This window comes from Delphinapterus leucas, chromosome 3 (genome assembly GCF_059928025.1).
Source record: "Delphinapterus leucas isolate spDelLeu-1000000601 "Yukka" chromosome 3, BTC_Dleu_Yukka2, whole genome shotgun sequence".
NCBI lineage: Eukaryota > Metazoa > Chordata > Mammalia > Artiodactyla > Monodontidae > Delphinapterus > Delphinapterus leucas.
The window spans coordinates 146,385,593-146,411,913 of record NC_143131.1 but is presented as its reverse complement, the minus strand read 5'-3'; the positions used below and the strand labels follow the sequence as shown (position 1 = coordinate 146,411,913).

The window sequence follows — 26,321 nt, the reverse complement described above, 5'->3', positions numbered from 1 at the left end:
GTAGGTGTGTGTGCCACTTTGTTGGCATAACAAAATGTTGGACTTTGTGACCTGAGCATTTGTGTCTGAATCCTTAGGTCAGTATATTCCAAGTTAAAGGCATCCACTGACAGACTTTTGCTCTCAGGAAAGAAAGTTTCTAACTTCAGATTTTACAACTAGATCTGTGACTAGGGAGGGGGAAGGGACAGCAGGGGTGGGTGGGGAAGGAAATTTCTTTGCAGCTGCTCTTTGAAATGTGTTTCTAAAATAATAAAAGTTTCTGTAATTGTATGATCTAAGCAGCTGTCTTAGAACTGGCTATAGTCAAGGGCATTGAACTGACATTACACATTTGAGTTTCATTTTGGTACAATGTTATTTACATATTGAGCTTTGAAAATTTTGCCTTTTAATTGTTTTAATTTATTATTGAAAAATTTCCAGACCTTCATCTGGTGCCTATAATTAGCAACAGCAGCACTTCTTCAGCACTATGTGTGCAGTATTCTGGACTCATTTTCTGAGGCCATAATGTGTCCTCTTATTGCCTTGGGAAGGGGGGGGTGGCAGGAGATGGGGGCGTCTCAGCACCATAGAGTAAATGAGAGCCAGACATTGATACTTAAGAAAATGCTTAGCTTTAACACCTCAGAGCACTTTCTAGCTCAGGCAAATGGACCACCTTATTCAGTAACCTCTTTGTTCTGAACAGTCTTGAAACCAGACAGTTACAAGGTCTACATGGCTCCTGGGGCTAGTTACTCCAAGGTGCCCAAAATAGAGGTTGCGTGATTCCTATTCTTCTTTAAATATTTAAGGGGTATGAGACTTACTCCAAGCTATTAGTGAGGAATTAGCGATTTGCTAGGGGAGGTGTGTCATATTTTCTCTGCAGAAAGTAACAAGGAAGGGGAATACTGCTTAGCTTCCTTGACCAGTGATATCAGGTAAAGCGATTTCTGGAAGAGGGAAGAAGAGAGACTGACATTTATCGAGTACCTGCTCTGTATCTGGCTCCTGAATAACCTCCTCTTATGAACCTTTCCAACAAGGTTAAGAAGTTGCTTCTCTATAAAATGAGGCTATTTATAGCCTATCTCAGAGGGTTTTATCATGCAGATTATACGAGATGATCCTTCTTAGGCATTTAATATCATTCCTATTTTATGGCAGACTGAGATCCAAAAAGGAAAACTGATTTGCTTCAACCCAGATTATATGGCCCTATAGCCAGTGCATTTTCCGAGAAGCTAAAACATGCTGCCCCCTAGAAGGATGAAGTGAATTTAAAGTATTACCAAAAGGAAATAAATCAAATCTCATAGATTTCAATGAGATGTTGCCGAATTGGACCAGTGGCATTTGAAAGAGTAGGAAGTATGTGTCTAATAATGAGCTTCTTTCTGCAGAATCTCATTGATAGCCCAGTGGTGTGAGATATTGAGGTGGCGGGAAATCAATGAGGACTAAAAGGGATATTATTGCTATGAAGCAGTAGTTCCCAGCATGTCAGAATTATCTGGTAGTAATTCTTAAGAATGTAGATTTCTGGGCCCCACCATCTAGAGGTTCTGATTCAGTGGATCAGGAGAATATTTAGGAAGCTGTTTCTGCTGCTGTTGCTTCTCAAATCAGTAACCCTAAGTGATATAACCACACAGGCTTCTGAGAACCAGCGCATAGACTACCCAGCCAGGTGGAGGATTTGGATGCAGCTTTCCCAGTTCGTATATAGACCATGGGGATGTGGCAGCCATTGAGGCCTGAAAAGACAGCTATATAATGTGTTCTTGTCTGTTCATTTCCTCTCTCAGCAGAGGATTTGAGAGGGGAGTTGGTTAGGGGTGTGTTTATAACCAATTAGGAGGACTCGGTTAGTGATTAGGATTAACATAAACCTTGGAAAGTGACTGTGTTCTCGTATTAAGTGTAGAAACTAGAAGATAGTCAGATAAAGTACCCCAGAATTAGAAGAATTCAGAGAAGAGCTAAGTTTATTAGGCCATGGCCAGAGACTGTAAAAGAAAATATGATTAAAGACGGTAGAGAGATTCTGAAATTTAAAGTTCTGATTAATAATTTGCTAATCCTATCAGTGGATAGGCACAAGTAGAATCCCATGTGATTTTCCATGAATTTCCCTGGTTTTAAATACACTTGGACAGAAGATGGAAGAAAGGGGCATGGAGATACACAAAAAGGTAGCCTGAACCTTTGAGAATGGTATCAAGAAGGCCAAGCCCCAAATAGTGTGAAATTGTCCAAAATGGTTAAGGAATTTGGGAGAGTTAAAAACAAATAATCAACTGTTTGGAGCAAGAACACAAAGAATGAAGGGACAGTGTACTTGGAATAGATGGTGTAGTGGTAATAGAAAGAAACAGCATATTTTCACTCCTCATTTAACTTATCCTTTTTTCTTTCCCCGCTAAGAAGAATGGTTTTAAAACCAGAAAGGACAGAAAAATTGTAGTCCAAGAAAGATATGAAGCTGTCTTTAACACAGCTCCTATAACAAGTAGACCTAAAAATGTTGTGTGCCGGGATAGTGACAGAACCTAAGTCTGTGACTTTCAGAATTGTGGAACATTGAGAAGTAATTGAAAACCAGTAGGTAGAGCTACTGGGTACAGTTGTGAACATACAGCTTGTACAACTGTGTTTGGTAGTCCTGCATGATAGAACCCAGAGATGATTGATGAGCAGATTTCCTGGTCTTAAGAACGGGAGAACTGGAGAAGGTGTATATGCGAGCTATTGGCTATTGAATTTGATGTTCCATTCTAGCCTAATTCTCAAATGGGTTATCAAAAGTTAATCAGCTGTTGAAAAGACTGTGTAGGGTTGTGTAATCCTAGAAAGGTATAGTATGCAGAATGTTAAAAGCTATTATCTCTGAGAGGTGGGGTTTAGGGATTTAAAGGTATTTGCTTATATGCATTTTATAGTTTTTCTATAATGAACATGGGTTATATATGTTTAAAAGTGACACAAAGCAGCTAGTGCCAACTTGTAAACAAAAAATTGCAATACCAACTTTATGAAGTAAGCACCAGCAAGGGAACATGGAGAGTAACCATACCAAATTCACTTGATTTCCTTTTTGGATAAAGTTATGAGACTAGCAAGTCAGAAACATGGTATAAATAAAGATGGTAGTGTCTTCATGGGGCAGAGTTTCTCCAAATATCCTTGAGGGCTGAATAGAGAGATATGGGCTGGATAATAGTAGTATAAAATCCAGATGATTTAGAACTGGTGGCTCAGTGTTGGTACCTTGTGAGTATTTAATGAATGGGTGTATGATAGCTTGAAGGGAAATACAGAATCACGGGTGCTGTCCTTGGTTCTGACCCATTTAACATGTTTGCCAGCAACTTGGGGTAAAGAGTTACTGCATTTGCCCACCATGCAGATCTGGTGTGGAATATCCACTTTTCTGTATGACAGAATCAGAATTGTAGAGACTGACATGGAAGGGTCAGATAAAGATTTGAAGGTGAATTATAGAGAGGATAACTGTAGACTTCCGTGTGAGCTGCCCTCCCCTTCTAAACTACCCATACAAATACAGAAATTAAGGGGAATTGTTTTAATAGATGTTTTGGGGAGAAGGGCCTAAGATTTTAATTCAGCTTACTACCATCTTAGGGGTCTACTGTGATATGACTGTTAGATGAAGGCAGTATAATCTTTGACGGCCTTAACTCTTAATATAATAACATGTGCAAGAAAAGATAGTGGTCCCAGTGTAGTTAGTCTTCATTATCAGATCATAACTTGGGTATTAGACCTACTATAGAGTAGAACTAGTATATGAAGGGCCTGTAAACCATAATCAACAGTGTAAATAGTCATTCTTAGAGTTGGAAAAAGCCTTAGTTCGTAAAGCATTTTTTATGCATCATCTCATTGTGATATTTTCAAAATAAGGCAGAGATTATTATCCCTGTTTTATACAGATGAGGAAATGGAGGTTCTGAAAGTTTAACGATTTACCTACACCCTGCCAAGTTAGTATGACTATACCCCTTCTATTTATCTTGAAAAAGAGAACAAATATTAACCCCGAATGGTACTTTGTTGTCTTTAAAATCTTCCTGTAGAACTTTTTTGATTCATAAAAGTAGCGTGAGAAAGGACAGTTGTTAACTGGCCATTACCATGTTATTTGGTAAAAAACCAAGGGGCAGGGATGTTTCAGTATTGTTTAAGTATTTGTTTCATGTCATAGAAGTTCTAGGTGGTGAACCCAGACTTGAAATTGGAATTTTCCGACTGTGTGTTTAGTTTTCCCACCCCAACACAGAGGAGGCCTGGGGATGAGCTTTATTTCTTGTAGTTGCAGAGGACATGCCCAAAACCACAGGATGGGAGTGTACAGGTGGCAACAGCATTGACCATAGTGATCTTCTTACCTTTGTGAATGTCAGGCAAAGGCTGAATCTTGGTTGTCTTTGAGAGGATACTTGCATTGTGTAGGATAAACGACTTAAGGTTCTAGAATTTTTAGGCATGTGGTTCATGGTTTTGAGGATTTTACCTCCATAAGGAGATGGAGAAATGATTGACAAAAATACATCTTAGTGCACCTGACTTAATTCTTGGATTGTCGTTTAACTTTTCATAAACTTTTCAGATAAGTCAGTGTTTCTCACCTTTTTGTCTCCTTAGCCCCAAGGGATTCACATAGGTCATGTATCAATAGGATGATTTGTTACGAGAAACAGTAAATCAGAGGGGAAAGAATGCGGACTTTGGAGCAAGAGATCAGAGTCCAGTCTTGGCTTCACTACCCTATAATTGTAAAACCTTGAATCCTTTTACCTCTTTCTGCCTCATCTGTAAAATTTGGGGTGTCGTTACCCCATAGAGTTATGTAAAAGAAATCATTTATTTTAATGTCTGACAAATATAGAGCTGTCCAGGGTTGGCTTTTACAGACAGGAACTGGTGCCATCAATTGTTTTATCTTAAAAAATCAGAACCAAAAAGAAGTGTCTATGTCTGTGTACTCATGCACTTGTATATCTGAAGAACTTTTGATATTACTCAGGCATGTTTCCTGGTTCAGGATTTCTTTATTCCTCGTATCTTTAAGGAAATGGTAACTGGTACATTTCCATCTCCCTTCCTATTCCTTCACTGCCTTTTCTATTTTGTAGAGCAAGGTTTAGATCACATAGCAGAAAACATTCTTTCCTACCTGGATGCCAGGTCTCTGTGTGCAGCAGAGCTGGTATGTAAGGAATGGCAGCGAGTGATCTCCGAAGGAATGCTTTGGAAGAAGTTGATTGAACGAATGGTGCGCACTGACCCTCTATGGAAGGGACTTTCAGAAAGAAGAGGGTGGTAAGTATTTAGGTTGGTTGTTCCCTTGAAAAAAGTGTATTTGACCTAGGGTCAGTTTGATTACTAAAAAATGCCATTATACTTGCCAAATGTGTTGGCCTATTTTAAACAAGTGGGAAAAGATGAGTAGTCAAGAGTTGGGGGGGAAAAACGTTAAAGCTGTTAGAATAACCCCTTCTGAAATGCATATTTCCTTTATATTTATTAACTGTTAAGATGTATTGTACAGTTTGAGCAATTTGGCTTTTCAAAGCTATGTGTTTATGCTTTTCCTTTCACATTTTCCTTAGGTGATGACACCATTACCAAAAGATAGATAAGAAAAAGGAAAATATGAGAAAGTCAAATAATGCCATTTTGCTATTAGATATTGATCCTGGTTGAAGATGAAAGGTACAGCAGGCAGGATTTTTCAGAGACAACCTGTGATCTGAAATACAGCTTTATAGCTCTGTACATGTCAGTACCCTGACAGCACAGAGAAAGAGAGTGCCACAGCTAGGACAGATAGGTGGCTGTGTGAGTGATGTTTAGGGCTGTGCTTTCTTTATGGGAAAAAGTTTGTTAATGTACTCAGTTAGCTTTTTCACAAAGCTACATTAACACTTTTTATCGCACTGTAGAATGAAAGGCTAGATTATTGTGTTGGGTATTCAGAAAGTAAAAGGTGAGGATCATGCTAAAGAACTGTAAGCTGAAGTAAAGTTGGGCCTGACATGTACACTTAATTGTCAGAAATCCCGCTTTTGAACTGTTAAAGCTCAATGCAAGTCAAAAGACTTGAAAGATACATCTTTGTAAGCACCATGTTTAAATAAAATTCACCCTTTTATGCGCAAAAATGTAACATCTGTTTGTGTTTTTTTGCCAGGGATCAGTACCTGTTTAAAAACAGACCAACAGATGGCCCTCCCAATTCATTTTATAGGTCATTATACCCAAAGATTATCCAGGATATAGAGGTAATTTTATAATTTATCTGTTTTATGGGCTGTTTGTGTCTTGTTCTCAACTTTTTTGTTGTCTTAGTGTTCTTAGTTGTCTAGTTCTAAAATCATAGAACTGTTTTTTTTTAAGTTGAAGTCTTAGAGCAAATATGTCACAATGTGTAATCTGCAGCTATCCTTCAGAGCAGATAGTGCCTTTTTGTAAAAAATAATCTAACTTTTCTAAAACATGAACTGCTTCTGCAAGACTACCAGTTAATTAAAACCTTAATCCAAAATTAACTTTTTGTTTTAATTTGATGAAATTTCCGAAATCCAAGGCCCAATTTTTCAGGTAAGCATAGTTTCACATTTTTTGAGCCATCTCTAGAGAACTAGAGAAGGCACAGTCTCAGTTTCCTCTGTAAATTTCCCATACTTTTTCATTAAAAGGACTCAAATATGATTCTAAGCAATAGTTAAGTGGCTTTTATAGAGCAAATTATGCTCGTGGACCATTTTGGAGTTGAGTGTAACTTCCCCAGACCAGTAAAACTCTGTGAACTTGATGAGAAACATTGGAGATGTTTGATATTGTTCATGTGTTCTAATTAGTTCAGTTTTATTATTTAGCCCTTTTCCTTGAACCAAGAAAGACATGCACAGGCATTTCTGATTAACTCTTTCACATGTGTTCTTGGCAGGTCTTGGTTACTTCACTGATTTCCTCCTTGGCAAAAAAGTTCAGCCTTTGGTAGGCAATGCTGTATCACCCATAAAGTTATACTCAGTTTCCCAAACGTGAAGTAATCCTCACCCCCAGGTGATAGACATAAAAGTTATTGTGCCAAAATTCATTAATGGAGAAACATGTGCTTTTTTTGGAGTCCCCTCCCCGCTGCCTTCTTTTTAAGGCAGATGTGAACTGATGGAATCGCTTTGTTAACAGTAAATCTGAATATGACTGGAATATCATTATTTCAAATGCAAGCCATTGTTTTGAATATTCTGTTCCCTAAAATGAGCTATAAGTAACCTTTTAGGGTAGGTTAAATGATTTAAAACTTCTGCCATACAAATCCTAAAGTTTAGGAATTAATTGACCCCTTGGCAGTTCAAAACTTAGAATAAATTGCTCCTACAGTTTTAGTAGCTGAAACATAGTGTTAACTTGAACCTTAGGTTGGTGTATGTGTGTTTCAGGTTAGAGGGATTGTCTTTTACCTCATGTAGTTTTACTAAGGCACTGCTTATGCATAGATCTTAGAAACTATATTACTTGTTACTTTTTTCCTCCCAACTATTCTTTATAAAGTATCTCCACATTTCCTTGAATAATTTCAGCAAGTCCTTTATTATAAGAAGGATGATGTCTAAGGTCAATCATTAATAAATAGGAACTCTGGAAGAACTTTGATCAGGTTGAAGATTTGGTGACATATATTATTTTATTTAATTCCCATTAGTAGTGTTATAATCGACAGTATGAACTCAGTTTTCTATGGCATGACAGTATGTGACACCACCTAACATAACCATTTACTCAGGCTGAAATAATATTTTAAAGTTAGGAGGAGGCAGATGTGAGGGAAAATAGAGCTATGGAGGAAAACCCTTTTTGACACAAAACCTCTATATCATGGTGGTCTACCCAGTGGTTCTTAAAGTGTGGTTTAGGAAAACCCACTGGTTGGCCACAAGAGTCTCCTCCAGATTTTTGTGGGCTAGATCTCTTAGTTTAAGGGATGATGTTTTATACTTTGGTACTTTCACTCATAGTAATAATAATAAAAATAATGTACCACGTATAGAGTGTTTACTTGTCCTAGATACTTTCAGCATTTTATAATGCATTTTCTCATTTAACACTCTGGACAATACTCGAAAGTTAGGCCCTGTCCATATTTAAAATTGAGGAACCTGAGGCTCACCCAGGTTAAATAGCTTGCCGGTGATCATACAACCGGTCAGTAGTTGAGTCTGTGATCATCCTTATATTCTTCTGCACTTAATGCAACTTTTTGTGTGCTATAGATCAATGGTACTTCATCAAAATAGAGTTCGTTACCTCTATTTTGTGAGTTTGTTTTATTCTGTCCTGGGTAGACACACAAAGCACAGAGTTGTGTCGTGATCCGTGGGTCAAACAAAGGAGAGACTCACAGGCTTGGCTGTTACCCATGTGCCTGGTACAAAACCCTCACAAGCAGACTATAATAATTACAAGTACCCTCTTTTGAGCCCTCGCAGTATACTCATGAACCATGTTGTGTGACTTACATAGATTACTAATTGCATTTAATTCTTACAACAAGCTACCTGTCATCCTCATCTGTAAGGAGGGGAAACTGAGACTAAGAGAAATTTTAGAACTTCCTACATTGTTAAGTAGAAGACAAGGGATTTTAACTGAGATCTGGCCAGCTCTAGGCTTAGTGTTGTTGTTTGTCATTTTCAAAGTAGAAAATTCCAGAAGAGAAGGAGAAAGAGGTATGTTGTTAAATGCCTACAGACTTTTCAAGGTGATCTTCTCATCTTTGTCCAATTGCTTGAAAACTCTTAGTTGAAAAAAGCGTATGAGTTAAGATAAGATTAGTTGGCCTTGTTTTAGTCCAGTTATGGCAAAGGTAGTGCTTTAGAGGGTTTTAAGCCTATTGCCAAAAGATAAATTACACCCTGAACATCAAGTGGATGTTTTTGCCCCCCTCCCTGGTTGCCCATACACACAGCCTTGGAGTCTCTTGTGTTTTTTTCTCATATGCTTTGCAGGGTTGCCAGTTCACAGCACCTTTTGCTTTCTATCCTTCTTGCTCTACCTTGACAGCTCCAGTTCATGTGCTGGCTCCTGTCATCTATCCATTCCCATATTTGGCTCTGACAAGCAGATGACCTTGCCCTTCCACACTGACCCAACAGAAATTGGCTAATTTTTAAGAAGTAGGGAACCTGGCTTAGTATGGCCAACCCCTATTATTCAGGAAATGAGAATGTGAGGAATGAAGTCTGAAGAGAATAAGAATTCTTAGTTCTCTGCAAAGGTTCATCTCTCATGGGTGCTCTTGCCATACACACACGCACACACACACAGGGGGAGAGAGAAGAAGAGGGGGTAGGGCGGGAGGGAGAGAGTTTAGAGTGCCTCTGAATTGAGAAGGAATTCCTGGAAAACCTGAGGCACAGTCCTAAAAGAAGCAGCCATATTTCCTTTGCCATGTAGAGTCTTAATTGTTATTGTCATCATCCTCCTCATTATTATTAATGATGAGACTACTGTTAGGTACTTTGCCACAGTAATTTAATTTAGTCCTCAGATTGTCAAGACTGAGACTCTTGGTCCAAAGTCCATGCTCTTTTCGCCCTACCATGCCATCAGATGTCCCTCAACAGAGAGATGGGAGTTGTTATAATAGACTCAGGCAGTCAGAGTTCTGATGTCCTGAACTTGGATTTTTCTCTTTTGCCATCTCAGATTAGTGGCAAACTCTTTCGTATAATATGCCTTTTTCCTTTTTTTATTCACTGGATTAAAGCCTTTGAAGCACTCTCCTTGGAACAGACCACTAGTAAAATGATGGTGTGTTGTATCGCACCTTATAATAAACCACATTTTATTCAGGGAAAGTGGGGAGCTTTTTTGTGGTTTGCAAACTTGATATTAACATTGTCCTAACCAGAAAATGCTGAAATTTGCCCACCCACCCAGTTGTGTTTAGGCTTCTAAAAATAATGTTATTCCTTCATGCTCAGACATCTGTTTTCACTCTATTGCCAATTTAAATGCTGCTGTATACTCTGTGTATCATGGCTACTTTCCCAGTATTTTGAAAATTTGCACAGGGTAAGGGGATTTTACAAGTTCTCAAAAACATGAAACATTCCTCTACAGTAGCCACACCACATGATGTCTAAGTGAAGTGGCAGGTATCTGCATCATTAAAGAGGTGCACCTGTGTATGCCCTGTATCCCTACTGCTGAAGTTAAGATGATGGTTGGATTGCATTTGCAGGCTGAGCCCCTTCCTGGGAATGGTTGGGGAGGGCTCAGGGCTATCAGCATTGAAGATCAGCCTAGACTGAGACAACAGTTCCCGGCAATTTGGTGAGATTTTTTTTGGTCACAGCCTACTCCTTTTGGTCAGTGTTCTCCACAAATGAGAAAGAGCGTCACTGCTACCGTTTGTAGGCACTGTGATAAGCACTGTATGTACGTAATCTCATTTGATCCTTCCAACAGATTTGAGAACGTATATATTATCTTTTACAGAGGAGGAGACTGCAATTCAAACAGTCCAAGGCATTTGCTAAAGCTGCTAATTGACCTAGGTATCTTCTACTACAATGGGCTGCCTTCCATTTTTAAAGGTCTAGTTTTTCTGAAAAAGTCCTGGCTTATATAAGCCAGTTGAGGTCGTCAGATATGGTGGTAGGTAGTATTTTGGGCAGGCACAGTCAGCAGGAAGTGTTGCTTTCTTTTGTGGGTGGCCTTGAGAATTGAGAAGAGTAAAGTCTTAGGAATTACACCGGGTTGGTGTGTAACAAGGTAGTCAGCTCCCTGGTCTCATTTAGTGTCCCTTTCCTGGCATTTTGAAACAAACTGTACTTGTTTGGGGATTCAGGAACCTAATAATTTTTAAAACAGCCCTAGATGGGAACTTCCTAAAATGACCCATGAAAAATGATTTGGTAAGCCTTTTTCTTTTAAAATTCAGAAATGTATTTTAGAAAATAGGCTCGTCCTAAGTGTTGAGAAGCTAAGCCATTTCCTAACTTCTACTTGACTTAGAATGAAAGCCTGTTATCTAGCAGAGCTTTTGAGAGGTCCTGGCCTCTGGCTCTTGTTTGAGGGTTGGAGATAGAGGGTATGGCTTGGCCTTTTATGTTGGGTAGTGTTCTCTGTCCAGACATCTTAGGGGGTGGGTGTATCACAGGCTGATCGTGTTGCCTTACCCAGTTTCTCTCTGCTGTGTCCTCAGGGCTTTAGGTACAGTAATAGATTATAACCAAGTCTCTTGGTTCTCAAAAACATTTTAGAGTAGTGGGAGAGCATGTAGGAAATTCTTTTTGGCATGGGGATTCCCATACGAAAGTGAAAAAAAGTTTTCTCAAGCTCCCATGTGATAGTAAATAAATGTGCTTTTTCTATTCATTGAAATATTATACAGAGTAGCAAAGCTGCTTACTGATTCAATAACATTTTAAAGCAATTGTGTATGTTTTAAAACTAAGAACGACGATATGAATTTTGAAAATAACACCATATATATTGATAAGACAGGTTATGTATTCGTCTTTGTAATACTTTGGGTTTATGTGGAGTCACATTTAGCAGCAACCATCTGGGCCCCCAGGGTGTATGTAGCCTGAACGTTGGTAACCATTGCCAGGAGTCACTGGCCATGAATAAGACTCGTTACCAGGAGGTCTGCCTCCTAAGTCAGCATTTTCCTGGTATGCTTAGCATGCTGACGTGGCTCAGTCACTCTAAAAATACATTATTTCTCTCAATGATTCCAAGCATTGAGTTCAATTTAAGAAATTTTTTATATTCTGAATCCCTTTTTAAAAAGTTGCTTACAGACATTATCTGTTGTCTACCTTGGTAGCGGTAGCCACAGTGGGGTAAATTCTTGGTTTTGTTTTGTTGTTTGGTTTTTTGTTTTTGAAATGTGGTTTTATGTCTGACATTTTACAAACTCAGTAGAGATGACGATGCTGGCTAAGAAGCTCTGATTTGGTAGCAGATGGACAGATGAGCTGTTTCTCGCTCATGGCACCTCCATGGTACCTCTTTGCATCCCCTGGATGTTGGAAATATGTGATCCTGGCCTCTCTCAAGGCTATGTATGGGAACTCTTTGAGGGCAGGGCTTATATTTCCAGGCTCCTGTGCTAAGTACTGAGGCCACAAATGAGGAAACAGTTTCCTGTTTAAGTATACATGTATCAGTGTCTCCAATCCTCCATTTCTTTTTCTGTAAAATGAGGACAATAATTTTGGCTTCAGAACTGTGATGATTAAATTAACTGTAAACTATATAAAACACATAGCATAGTGTTATGGAAGCGTGGTACCTGGCATAACATTCAGTAAATTTTAACATTTCAGAGCATACAGAAGCATGTTGCCTTCAAAATAAGAGGAAACATGGTTTGTTAGATGTCAGCAGAACCAGTAATTAAGTGCTTATTGTGAATAAAGATGAGATTTATCTCCTTTCTTCGCTAAAGCAACTAATTAAACTTTTAGCTACTCAGATAATTAGCTGCTCAGACATGTCTTTTGAACTAGATCCTGAACTCTCAGGTATAGCCAGTTGTAGTCCCTATTGTCCCCTAAATGCAGGGATCAGGAATTTATACTTTGGTTATTCTTAGTGTATCTTTTGATCCTGAAAATCCTTGACATCCATTACCAAAGGTTAGGTCTTCTAGTGCTCTGGGCATGACCCACTTCCTCTTCAAACTTTGCCCACTGGTCTCAGGCTGTTGCGCTGTTTAAGATCCCTTTAGTCCTGCAGCACTTACAGTTTTTAATCACTCATTTGGCACTGATATTTTATCTGGAGTTGTTACTGATCTTTTTACGTGTTCACTGCCGCAATAGCTAGGGCTGTACTTTCTTTGTAGACACTGCATATTTCAGTAGAAAAAGCATGGGCTCAGAGTCAGGAAGAACTGGGTGTGATTTCCAACTCATCCAGTTACTAGTTTTGTGGCCTCAGGCAAGTTAAACTCTTGTTTCCTTGTTTGTAAAAGGAAAGGAACTGAGGACTTCCTTCCAAGGTTAATGTGTGGATCATTTAACCAAATAAACATATGATTAGAGTATATCCAATTCCAGTTACTGCGTGCCTGTGTATTGCAGTTGCATCCTTTGAAAGCATTATGCCTTCCTGTCAGTCTTTTCATCCCCATGCCTGGCACAGTCAGTACCTGGAATATACTAACATCTCAGTCAGTGTTGTACGAATGATGAAAGAATGAGAATCCAGGGCTGAAATGTGCCATTCTTATTCTAAAGGAGCTTCAGTCTGGTAGAAGATTAGAAATGGATAATAAAATTCTTGCTATAGTAGTTGGCATGTAGTAGTTGTCAATATCGTTTCTCAATGATCAGGACAATCAGTGCCCTGGATGGTTACACAGATTGTTAGTATATGCTTAATGTTAGTGGTGGTCTTCTGCCAGATATTTTAACTGGCATTAGAGAGTGACCCAATGAGTTACTATTTATTTGTATGTTTTGGGTGCAAATGGCATTCTTTAAACGTGTTGAATTCTGTCTAGGCCATTTTTTTCAAACCCAACCCAAACTCATTGGAAATCCTGTGACAGTTGCCAGATGGGCAGGGAACATTTGAGGAAAAATATTGTTGGGCTAATGTCTTACTTGGAAAAGAGTGTGATTCCTATCCACAGACAGTTATGCAAACCAAGATGGAGTATCAGTGGTATGCTGTTTCTGGAACCCCAAAGTCTGAACCCTAATAGAATAGTTGATTCACAAAAACTCATCTGTTGCCTCCTTTTTCCCTTAGACTATAGAATCTAACTGGCGGTGTGGACGACACAACTTGCAGAGGATTCAGTGCCGCTCTGAAAATAGTAAAGGTGTCTACTGTTTACAGTATGATGATGAAAAAATTATCAGTGGCCTTCGAGATAATTCTATTAAGGTGAATGACTGCATTTTGTATGTATTATTTTTAGAATTGTGGTTACATGTTAGACATTAGATGTAACGGTCTCTCCATTCCCTCCCGATTGGTTTTTATCTGTTCCACTCAATCTTGGCAGCTGTCTGCGTGGTTCTAAAGAACTAGAGCCAGAGCGTTTCCCTCTACTAACACTGGACCCTTGGATTTTCTCGCTTCTTACCCTTCTCTAAGCACATTCACTTTCTGTATTCCGTACTTAGGTGCAAGTAGAAAATATCTCAGTATCCACAGGGCTCTTGATTTCTTGGCTAGCTGGTAAAAGTGTTGCTGACTTGCATATAAATGAAAATCATTACCTTTTATGGTTTCTGTGAAAGGCTCAATTGATAACACAAAAGAATGATAGAGCAATTTATATTGTTTTTATTTACTTTTCAGTAGTAGATAAACTGGATCATTTCTCTGTGTTTAATGTTTAATGGCTCTAATAGATTTTGTTTCACATTGTTTGTAGCTTATTTTCTCATATTTAAGACAACATTGTGGGATAATTTTACTTTTAGTTATAATTTACATGCACTCTTTTTGGTGTAAAGTTCCGTGAGTTTTGACAAGCACAAAGAATTGTGCAGCCACAACAATTATTATCAAGATCCAGAATAGTTCCGTCATCCGCCAGATTCCTTTGTCCTGCTGCTTTGCGTTTACCCATTTTTCCCCGGGGTCCTGACAACCACTGATGTTTTTTTCTGTCCCTATAATTTTGCCTTTTCAAGAATGTCCTGTAAATGGACTCACACAGTATGCAGCCTTTTGAGTCTGACTTTTTATGCTTAGCATTGTGCATTAGAGATTCTTCTACATTGTTGCACATAACGATAGTTAGTTCCTTTTTATTGGTGAGTAACATTCTGCTTTATGGTTACACCACAGTGTGTTTATCCATTTACCTATTGAAGGACATTTGTGTTTACAGTTTTTCACAATTATGAATAAAGACACTGTAAACATATGCATGCACGTTTTTGCGAGAACGTAAGTTTTCAGTTCACTTGGATAAAAACCTAGGAGTGGGATTGCTAACTGATACGGTAAGTGTACGTTTTACCTGTGAAGAAACGGCCAAGCTGTATTTTCCAGTGGCTGTACCATTTTACATTCCCATCAGCGATGTATGAGAATTCCTTTTGTTCTGCATCCTGGTCAGCCCTTGGTAGTCTCAGGGTTTTTTGTTTTTTGTTTTGTTTTGTTTTGTTTTTTGGATATTAGCCATTTGAATAGGTATGTAGACATATCTCATTTTGGTTTAAAGTTACATTTCTCCAGTGATCAGTGATAATGAGCATCTTTTCACATGCTTATTTGCCATCTGTATATTCATTGGTGAAGTTTCTATTCAGATCTTTTGTACAATTTTAAAATGGGTTCTCTGTTTTCATATTATTGGGTTTTGAGAGCTCTTTATATATTATGGATACAAGTCCTTTTTTAGATATGTCTTGCAAATATTTTCTTCCATTCTGTGACTTGTCTTTTCACTTTCTCAATGATATCTTAAGTAGAGCAGGAGATTTTAATTTGTCTAGTCTAGTTTGCCAGTGTTTTCTTTTATGCCTCAAACTTTTGATGTCATATCTAAGAGTTCTTTCACTGAGCTTTTTGAATCTGTAAATTTGTGTCTTTCACCAGATTTCAGAAGTTTGGGCCGTTATTTATTCAATTTTGTTTCTGCACCAATTTCTTTCTCCTCTCCTTCCGAGACTCTAATTACACAAGTATTAGATCTTTTGATATTGTCTTACTTTTTCCCAGTCTTTTTTCCCTCTCTTTTCTGGGTAATCTCTCTTAGCCTGTCTTCAAATTGACTGAATTTTTTCATCTGTATTCTGCTATTTTCCCCCATTGAGTGAATTTTAAGATTTCAGATATTATATTTTATAGTTTCTATTTCTCTACTGAGAACTTCTCTCTTTTCATTCATAGCAAATGTGTTTATCTTTACTTCATGGAGTATAGTTACAACAACTGCTTTGAAGTCTTTGACCATGACAACATTTGGGTAATCTCTAGCTTGTCATGTGTTGATTGTCTGTTCCCCTGAGAATTGGTCACTTTTCTTGGCTTTTGAATGTCAAGTAACTTTGGATTGTATCTTGTACATTATGGATGTTGTATTGTAAAGTCTGTGGATCCTGTTATAATCCTCTGGAGAATATGTGTGAGTGAGTATTTTTTTAAGCAGGTGGTCAGCCTAGTTAGGGGGGTTGGTTCTAATCTCTTTTCTGCTTTTTGCCATGCTACTTTGGGTCTGTCTTGGGCTTGCACTACTCAGAGTTTAGTCTGAGACTTCAGTGGTAGTTTAAATATCAGGGCGCTTTTTCCGGCCTTTGATGTGTTGGCTTAGTCTGTCCTGTGCATGCACTGCTTAAGGGCAAGCCCAAAGTCATGTGTTGTGTGGGTTCTCATATACAATTAGGGAAGCCTTTTTCTTTTTTCCAGCTCTTTCCTGTTTTGGATTTCCCTAAGTCTCTACAGCCCACAAGGATCCTTTCTTCATTTTCCTTTGGCCAGAAAAATGGGGTTTCTCTTAGAATTTTAGTTACCTGTTCCACTGCTCTGCAGTACATCTCCATGACTGGGCTTGTCCTTTGGGTCAAAGCCGTTTGAGAAAAGAGAAAAAGAAAATAGGGTCTTTCGCACATTCTTTGGTCCCCAAGGATTCCTTTTTCAGCCTTTCTGTCCAGAAAGACTGGTTTCTCAGATTGTAGCTGCCTGTGCTGCTGCTTCACTGTGCAGTTCCTTGATCTGGACCTGCCTTTGGGTCAAGACCACAAAAGAAGGAAATGAGAAAACAGAAAGAATGGTAAACTCACCCCATGTGGATCCTGTCTCCAGACTCTTAACCCCTTGCTACAATGTATTCAATACGATACTTGCTTTCTCCTGGCTGCCCTTCCCCTCACAGTTTTCAGAGTCCTCAGCTAGTTGTTTTTGTATTTTGTCTAGAGTTTTTAGTTACAATCAACTGGGAAGATAGGTTGTAGTGGGCTTTCTCCCCTTGGCCTTGTTTTCTATATTCTTTTACTTTGGGTGAGTTAAAAGGTATTTTTGCTTGTGTGTTTTTTGTTTTATAAAATAGTGGGATTTCAATAATTCCAATAACTGGGGCAAAAAATCACTGAATTATAGAATATAAAGGAACTGTTTTGTTGGTTTCCTATATGTATTATAGTGTTTCCCAAAAGGTATTCTGTGGATGTGAACCCAAAGGATATTGCTTTGAAGAGTAATTCCCTTCAAAGAAATTTAGAAAACACTGCATGCTGTATCCCTTTCTTAGAAATTTACAGGTTACAGTAGCATATAAAGGCTCTGAGAAGACATACAGTAGAGACACCCAGAGTTTTCCAACTTTGAAAACATATTTGACCACAGAACTCTATTTTTATGTAATACTTATTGATAGTCCTAACCTGTGGCCACAAATATGCTCTTGAAAGTGTTATTATTTAATTTTGGCAGTTCTCCTTTAAGGAGTAGGTAAGAATGGTTTATAATGACCTTGTCAAAGCATGGGCTGCCCATGGGCTTGCATTTCACTTACGCTGGATGTTTCTAAAGAATTCTCTTAATAGAGGCATACCCATGCCTAAATTAGGCCTACACTTGATTTGTAAGACACGGAACAATGGAGCAAAAATACGCTTTAGAGAGCTCATCTAGACCAATGGTTGGAAACCTTCTGTACTTCATTCTGCTTCAGTCCTTGATCAGCTCACACTTTCAAAATAGCTGTGGTTCTACTAGGTCAGAAGTTAGAAGCAAGCCTTACTGTTATAGAAGGACACTTAACTGTCTGTAGTGCTTGTAATATCTTGGCCATTTGTAGTAAACTTTAGGGACACTGCAAATTATGATAGTACTTTTACAAGGGAAGAAATAGTTCCGTAGACTCTATTTTTAACAAAACAGCCTTTGAAAAAAATCACTTTCCATCCCCCCATTATTTTGGGACATTATTGAAAACTTGGAAAACACTGGAAAGATCAAAAGAGAGGAGAAGAACGGCATTCAGAGTACAAAGCCAACTATCAACACTTTACTTCCTTTTAATCTTTTTTTTTAAATATACATAATATTTATGTCACTATAGAGATGACTTTTATTCTGATTTTTTTTAAAAAAAGTAACTATAATAAAGCAGTGTGTTTTCTCATTTAAAACTCTTCATAATTTACTTTGAAGTTATTCTGAGATGCTGAACATTTTTCATCTTTAAACTTTCATAAACAAATGTAATGGGTTAAGGGATGTGCATTTTTAAAAGCTCTTAATAGATACTGTCACGTTGTTTTCCAGAGGGTGAGCCAACTGTTTTCACAGAGTTTATTTAAAAATCCTCTTTATAAAGCTGTTAAGTATAATGGGCACAGTAGTTATGGGGACAAAGTAAACAAAGTAGCGTACCTATTCTGGAAGTTATTCAGTATTGCCTCTTCTTCTCCTCTTGTCATTTACCACCTGTTTGATGTTTACTGCTCTTATTTACTGTAACACAGCTTTGTTTTGTTTTATGATTCAGAAAATAAGGTATGATAAAAACATTGATCAGAATGTGATATACTAAATCACTGTTTGTGTTTGTCTCAATAGATCTGGGATAAAACCAGCTTGGAATGTTTGAAAGTGTTAACGGGACACACTGGCTCTGTCCTTTGTCTCCAGTATGATGAACGTGTCATTGTGACTGGCTCTTCTGACTCTACAGTGAGGTGAGTGATTTGATTTCACTGGCCTGGACTTCTGTACCTTCCACAAGGAGACAGATTCACCTCCTCTTCTGCGATAAAGTACACACATGCTCTGTATATGTTTTTGTATGCTATATTTCAAAACCATTTTTGGTGTAGGTACATTTGAACAAAGTAGGCAGGAAAGCTAACTTTTGTTAAGTAGGTCCTATTCCCATTACCATACATTCTAGAGATGGCAACATGCCTTCCTGTAAAAGCACAGTACCTAACGGTATCAGGGTAGCTTTCTCCTGGGAGACCACGCTCTAGAGGAGAGAGGAAGGAAGCAGGTGTTCTAGGAGTGTGGTGGACAGTAAACTACAAGTACCAAAAGAATCAGAAGCAGAGATTTGCAGCACTTTTTGAGGGACACAAATAATGTGCCCGATATTTTGTATAATGTTATTCTATTGAATTCTCACATCAACCTTTCTAAAGTAAGTAGTATCTTCTTTTTTATAGATGTAGTATTGGGAAATGGAGGCCAGAGAGGTGAATAATTTACTCAGTCACATAGTCAGTTAATTTCGAGCCTTGAATTTATAGCACTCAAGACTATCTTGATATTATGTAGCTTTTCCAGTGATGGAGACACTAGTTTTCAGATGCCACCCCAGGGGCAGAGTGATGAAGGTGGAAGTGGCAGTGTTCTACAGTAGAAGGGAAGCAGTGACTGCTGGTTGGCAATTGAGAGTAGAAAGGAAACATCATAGGGATCTACTCCTAAACCACTGGGACAAGGATGTTCTTCCATACCAGATGGCTTTGGATTTTGCTATAGTGATGCGTTCACCAGCGCCTAGAGATAATACAGTAAAGCTTCAGCTGGACTGCTGGTAGCCTGAGGAAGGCATGTCATGGGAGGAAAGGAAATGCCTCTTCTAGAGTGAGTCAGAGATTTGAAGAGGATTGCTTTACAGGCACACCTAAGAGATTGAAATAGTCACCAGCATGCCTAGTATCCTTTCCCTGACTCGGTGCTTCCAGGCTACTGCTTCCACGATAGGTCATGTCTCGGCCTTAGAGGCCTGAGACTCTCTTCGTCTGCTCTGCACGAACTTGTCCCCTTAGGAGATGGGGTTACAGAAAAGCTATGATGTGAAAGGGCTGCCCCTAAGAAGCCTGTATCTCAAGGGTGAAGCAATTGGAGACATGTGCTTTGTCCATAAAGCGGTTGGGTAGATAGATGGGTGTGGTGATTGATGAGACCCACAGCCTCCAGTTTGCAGTGGATAAATAATAGACTCAAAAGCTTGTCAGAGGTCAAAAACAACCTTAAGCTTGGAACCCAGCCACCAAGCCATCTTCTCTCTGTCATCTCAAACTCACTGCAAAGCCCACTTCCTTGCATCATTTTTTGCCATCAGCACAAGGCTGCAAACACCATCCCTGAATACCTGGGCAGGAGTCAGAATTGGCCTTCTTTTTTTTTTTTTTTTTTTTTTTTTTTTTTTTTTTGCGGTACGCAGGCTTCTCACTGCTGTGGCCTCTCCCGTTGCGGAGCACAGGCTCCGGACGTGCAGGCTCAGCGGCCATGGCTCACGGGCCCAGCCGCTCCGCGGCATGTGGGATCTTCCCAGACCGGGGCACGAACCCTGCATCGGCAGGCGGACTCTCAACCACTGTGCCACCAGGGAAGCCCTGGCCTTCTTTTTTGAAACCATCGTACCATTTCTTCACAAATAGAAAAATTGCTTCTGGGGGCTCCCTTTAAGCATGGTGTCAGGTCCCAGTCACCAGATACACGTGAAGTCCACACCTCCCCAGCCTACTACTAAAAATGGGCCCAGAGCACAGACACAGGAATCTTTTCCTGGTTGTCTCGATAATTAAGCATTGTGCTTTCCTGTTCTCTAGAGTCTGGGATGTGAACACGGGTGAAGTTCTGAACACGTTGATCCACCACAACGAGGCTGTACTGCACTTACGCTTCAGCAATGGACTGATGGTGACCTGTTCCAAGGACCGCTCCATCGCAGTGTGGGACATGGCTTCTGCCACTGATATCACTTTACGCCGTGTCCTGGTTGGCCACCGTGCTGCTGTCAATGTAGTAGACTTTGACGATAAGTACATAGTGTCTGCCTCTGGGGACAGGACCATCAAAGTAAGTGTGTCTGCAGTCATAACTCTGCTTGTTCCCATCCCTTCTAGAACATAGAGAAAGCAGAGGTGGCTTATACCAACCTCGCATCTGGCAAGATCTTTATTCTCCTCTACTTGTGCTTATGAGACCTCAAGGCATGCTCATTCTTTATGCTTCTCAAGTCGTAGGCAAGGTCGTAGAAAAGGGTCATGGGGTCCAGACCGAGAGCAGTCCTCTATTTCATGAAAGGACATTGTTGATAACCTTTTTAAAGGGAGGAGAACTAACCTATGGGACATGTACCATGTGCCAGAAGCTTCCCATTACTGCCTCACTCCACCCTCCCAGCACTCTGCTGAGCCACATTTTACAGATGTGGCACAGAGGACTGTGCTGGAGACCACATTAGCTAGTTAGTGGCAGAGTTCAGATTTGATTTATTCACCTAATCTTGAGAGCCTGCCATGCCATAGACCCTGGGCTGGATGCTAGAGATATGATGATGAACAGGACATGTCCCTGCCTCCAGGGAGCTCAACGTGTGGTGTGAGGCAGACGTGTGACAAGCACTTGTAGTCTAGGGTGATCCATCGGGTATGGTAAATGCAGTGCTGGTTCCAATGTACATGTTAACTTATTCAAATTTTAGCTTTCCTTATATTTTTATAACAGCCTTATTGAGATATAATTCACATGCCATAAGATTCATCATTTGAAAGCATACCATTCAGTGGTTTCGTATATTCACGGTGTTGTATGGTCATCACTAGTTTCAGAACATCTTTATCACCCTCTGAAAAAACCTCATACCCATTAGCAGTCAACCCCTATTCTCTCCCCCCAGTCCCTGGCAATCAGTAATCTACTTTCTATGGATTTGCCTATTTGAGACTTTTCAGATAAATGTTATCATATATATGTGGCCTTTTGTGTCTGGCTTCTTTCACTTAGTGTAGTGTTTTCAAGGGTCATCCATGTACTTTGTAGCATGAATCAGACTTCATTCCTTCTGATGACTAGAAAACTTCTGTGTGTGGATGCACCACATTTTGTTTATCCGTTCATCAGTTCACGGACATTTTGATTGTTTGCACATTCTATCTGTTATATATAATGCTGCCATAAATATTTGTGTACAGATGTTTGCGTGTACGTATACTTTTAATTCTCTTGGGATGGTAACTCTGTGTTGAACATCTTCAGGAACTGCCAAACTTTTCCAAAATGGCTTCACCATTTAACAATCTCACCAGCAGTGTATGGGCTCAGAAACCTTCCTTTTATGACCCGTACTGGCCAGCATGCTAGTATCTAGCCCCACAGATCACAGACTAGATAGCATCAGCCTTTTAGATTGGATAGAGTCTGGAAGCTGAAAAACTAGGATTTTTGGCACCTCACCAGTCAGTCACACCAATTTGTACGAGACCAGTGCCTGGAAGTCAAGAGGGTTTGGGCCTTTGTACAAAACAGATGTTAGGGCTTCCCTGGTGGCGCAGTGGTTGAGGGTCCGCCTGCCGATTCAGGGGACACGGGTTTGTGCCCTGGTCCGGGAAGATCCCGCATGCTGCGGAGCGGCTGGGCCCGTGAGCCATGGCCGCTGGGCCTGCGCGTCCGGAGCCTGTGCTCTGCAGCGGGAGGGGCCACAACAGTAGGAGGCCCGCGTACCGCAAAAAAAAAAAAAAAGATGTTGCAGACTATCAGCCCAGATATTTCTCCGTATCCTTGCCAGCCCTTGTTAGTGTGTGTGTGTGTGTGTGTGTGTGTGTGTGTGTTTATTATAGCCATCCTGGTAGGTTTTTAGTGGTGTCTCTGCAGTTTTTCTTTCGATTTCCCTAATGACCAGTGATGTTGAGCATCATGTGCTTATTGGCCATTTTTATAACTTGTTTGAAGAGACATCTACTTAAATCTTTTGCTCTTTTCAAAACTTAGATTATTTGTCTCTTTATTATTTAGTTGCAAAGGTTCTTTACATGTTCTGGTTACAAGTCCCTTATCAGATAAATGATTTGCAAATATTTTCTTCCTGTGGGTTGTCTTTTCACTTTCTTGATGGTGTCCTTTGAAACACAAATAGTTTTAACTTTGTTGAAGTCAAGTTCATCAATTTTTTTTGTTACTTGTGCTTTTATTATCATATCTAAGAAACAGTTGCCTAATACAAGGTCACAAAGATTTACTCTTATGTTTTCTTCTGAGAGTTACAGTTTCAGCTGCTACGTTTAGATCATTGATCCATGTTGAATTAAATTTTTGTATACAGTGTGACACAGGGATCCAACTTCATCCTTCTGCCTCTGGATATCTGGTTGTCCCATTCAACTACAAATGCAGCTAATAAAATAATTCAGGGAACATTGGTTACTTTGTGTCTCCTTATTTGGCTGGTATTAAGCGTGTCTATGGACATCTAAGTCTTGCAGACAGCTTCACAAAAGAGGGGTTATTTATTCCACATACATAATATTAGGAGTGATGTGTCAAAACAAATGGAGCTATTCGAGAAACTATGCTGGAAAGGAAGAGGATGCAAAAGGTGAAGCCCTTTCACGTCAGTTACATTGGGTTTGACGTGTCACCTGGCCTAAAAACATAAAATCTGGCCCAGACCCTTCCCTCTAGGCAAATGAATGTCCGAACCATCCAGGAGATGTTCTCTTTGTGAAGATCTCAAGGTTTGGAGACTTCACAAATTCCCTCTGTATTTCATTCCAGTTTTATCACTCAGCAGCTAAGGAAATGTTATGCTATCCAATCTGTTCCCCAACCTCCCCAGCGTATTTCATAATCAAGTACTGTGGTCATTCTTAGAAGTTCTGATTTTTTTTTTAAAGGTACATTGTGCAAGGGCTTTTCTGCATTTATTCTTAAATATATTGCTAATTTGCTGTACAGGTCTGGAGTACGAGCACCTGTGAATTTGTTCGTACTCTGAATGGGCACAAGCGAGGCATTGCCTGTCTCCAGTACAGGGATCGGCTGGTTGTTAGTGGATCATCGGATAATACCATAAGGTGGGTAGAAGTTGGTGTGGTGACAGAGTGGGCTCATTTTTGCCATAATGTTGACTTATCTCCAGTCCTGATGCTCAAAAGACTCAGTTTTGGGGGCTGCTTCAGATAAGAAAACTTTAGGTAACTTTTATTTATCTCTCTGGTTCTGCATACTAAAGTGGGTGAATTGTGTATGCCCTGGGTATTCTTCCAAGATTCCCCCAGTGCACAAGGTTTTATAACCTCAACTCCACCCAAGATCACTTAATACCGTAGTGCCTCAGAACAGAGGATGCTCCAGCCTGATGCTCTCCTTTCCCTTACCAGTGAGCTCCTGCCTCTCTCCCTAACAGAGGGCAGTGTACTTTATTTCTCTCTCCCAACACTGTCATCAATTCCTGTTTGGTCATTTATCTTATCTCCCTTTTTTCTTCCCAACACTCATTGTCCTTGCTTTCTAATAAATATGAATGTCTTTAAACACTTTTTATCTTATTAAGAACTTCCCTTAAATATCTATTTAATTACCCCAAGTCATTTTTCCAACTGTCCCAACATATTCTAGCAGCTTTTTTATAATCAGATTGCCTGTTTGGGCAAAATAAGGATTGGGTTCAAGATTATTTTTTTAGAAAAAGAAAGAAAGAAAGCAAACACAATGTAGCTTTAACTGCCAAAAGTTTTCTTTATCATTTTAAGTCTTAAGGTATCATAAAAGTCAGTTGAGAACTTGAATCTTGGTTCTGTTGCATTCTTTATGCTTGGTATTACGTAATATTTCAGCAATAAACAATTCTTAACTTCCTCATTGGAACCTCCGAGCTTCTACAAAATAATGATGTGTACTGCTGAATAGGTTATGGAAGAGAGACCCTTTGGAGTTATAGTGGCAGCGTTCTCTTCACAGTAGGTTAGAGAAGCCATCGTCACTGACACTGATGAGAACATTTGCTGAGGATAGAATATTCATTGGATGTATGATAGGTACTAGTGGGGAGGCTAAGAAAATGTCATTATAGAATTAATTTGCTAACTTTGTTTTGTACATGTTAGTTTGCTGTGGTTTCTTCTTGCAAATAATGTAGTTAAATCAGTGACAATTTTTAAAAAATCTCTTTCCAGAATTGTTACATAAATCATATACAGAGAAAAAGGCTGGATGGTAGTCACTGGGTTTATATTTCTAAGACACTGCATATGCCTAATGAGAGGCTCCCACTCTGACCTTGTAATACTGTATCTAGGAAGGGGAATCCCTAAGCCTCTTCAGGAGAGGGAGACCATTGTGCTGGTCCACCAGTTCTAACCTTGGTGGTGGAAGCCTAACCCCCTGGGCTGTATTTATTATCTTCCCCACACCTACATCCTTTTTCTTCTTTACGGCCTGCAATCCCTGTCTCCCCCCCCAGAATTCTTCCTAGACCATTTGGCTACTTGGTTTCATCAACTCAGACATCAAGAGCATGCCTACAAACTAAATGTAATTGAAATTTCTTTGTTGGTATTATTTAAATAATAACAACATGCATGTGATTTTTAAAAGTTTCGAACTATGTAAAAGGAAATAAAATGAAAAGCAAGCCTTTCTCCCAAGTTAGTTCTTAAAAAACACATGAATGGTACAAAGATACACACATATCTTCACATGTGTATAATGTGAACTGGGAGTGAGATAGAAATAAAGATTCGCAGGGTAGAGAAGATCACGTATGGATAGTTTGAATCATGCGTAGGAAGTTGATTCACAGAAATCTGTTTTTCATTCAAGACTGTGGGATATTGAATGTGGCGCCTGTTTAAGAGTCCTAGAGGGACATGAAGAATTGGTCCGATGCATCCGGTTTGATAACAAGAGGATTGTCAGTGGGGCCTATGATGGGTACGTGTTTCAAATTTTCAAATGCACGGCCATAACTCTATGAAGAGGAAAAATAAGTACTGCATATTAAGCAGCTGTGTATGTGCTAGGTCCCATGCTAGGTATTTCTTATGTAATGGTGGATGGCAGGTATTACTATACCACTTGATCAAGTGGGGACACTGAGACCCAGAAGGATGAATTAATAAGCTTATGCTTTTAACCATTATTGTAAACTCAGGGGGTAGCTAGTTCTTTGTCCCAGCACTAAATTAATCCAGGCTTTTTTTTTTTTGGTGAGTTCAATGATAAATTTCTTTTCCCCTTTTGGTGAATTGAACACATCCTCTTTAAAAATCCTCATGACTTTTAAAATGAGCAAATGGCAACCGTAAACCTTTCACGATGACCTTATATATACTTCACAGACGGGTTAGTTGGTCTGTTCATACTCCTATTATTAACTTTCAGCATTTGCTTAGTTTGGAGAAAGGTATCCTTGGAATTTCACAGAGAGCCCTAGCTTCTGTCAGCAGCACCTACTCAGCCCTAGAGAGTTTCCTGATTAATGAATTTGGTGACATAGATTATCAAGTCAGGAATTGCATTTAGATAACGTGAAGCTGTTTTCTTGTCTCCCTTCAAGCAATATTTCTTCACAATTTCAGCAG

The 26,321-nt window shown here is 39.4% G+C and overlaps 1 protein-coding gene across 16 annotated transcripts in view; it reads left to right on the top strand.

Moving 5' to 3' along the window:
- FBXW11 (F-box and WD repeat domain containing 11) overlaps positions 1-26,321 on the top strand; it is a 135,409-nt gene that overhangs the window by 95,225 nt on the left and 13,863 nt on the right. For 15 of the 16 annotated variants that reach the window (XR_016392854.1, XM_089909657.1, XM_022595119.2 and 12 more), the window contains 7 exons: positions 5,148-5,334; positions 6,206-6,296; positions 13,798-13,935; positions 18,571-18,689; positions 20,568-20,817; positions 23,695-23,813; positions 25,561-25,671. Coding sequence is in view for 15 of the 16 variants with exons in the window: in XM_089909657.1 (XP_089765783.1) it covers positions 5,148-5,334; positions 6,206-6,296; positions 13,798-13,935; positions 18,571-18,689; positions 20,568-20,817; positions 23,695-23,813; positions 25,561-25,671 (1,015 nt within the window). In the remaining variant the exon portion in view is untranslated. The remainder of the gene's footprint in view (positions 1-5,147; positions 5,335-6,205; positions 6,297-13,797; positions 13,936-18,570; positions 18,690-20,567; positions 20,818-23,694; positions 23,814-25,560; positions 25,672-26,321) is intronic. The other variant, XM_089909659.1, reaches the window with a different exon arrangement.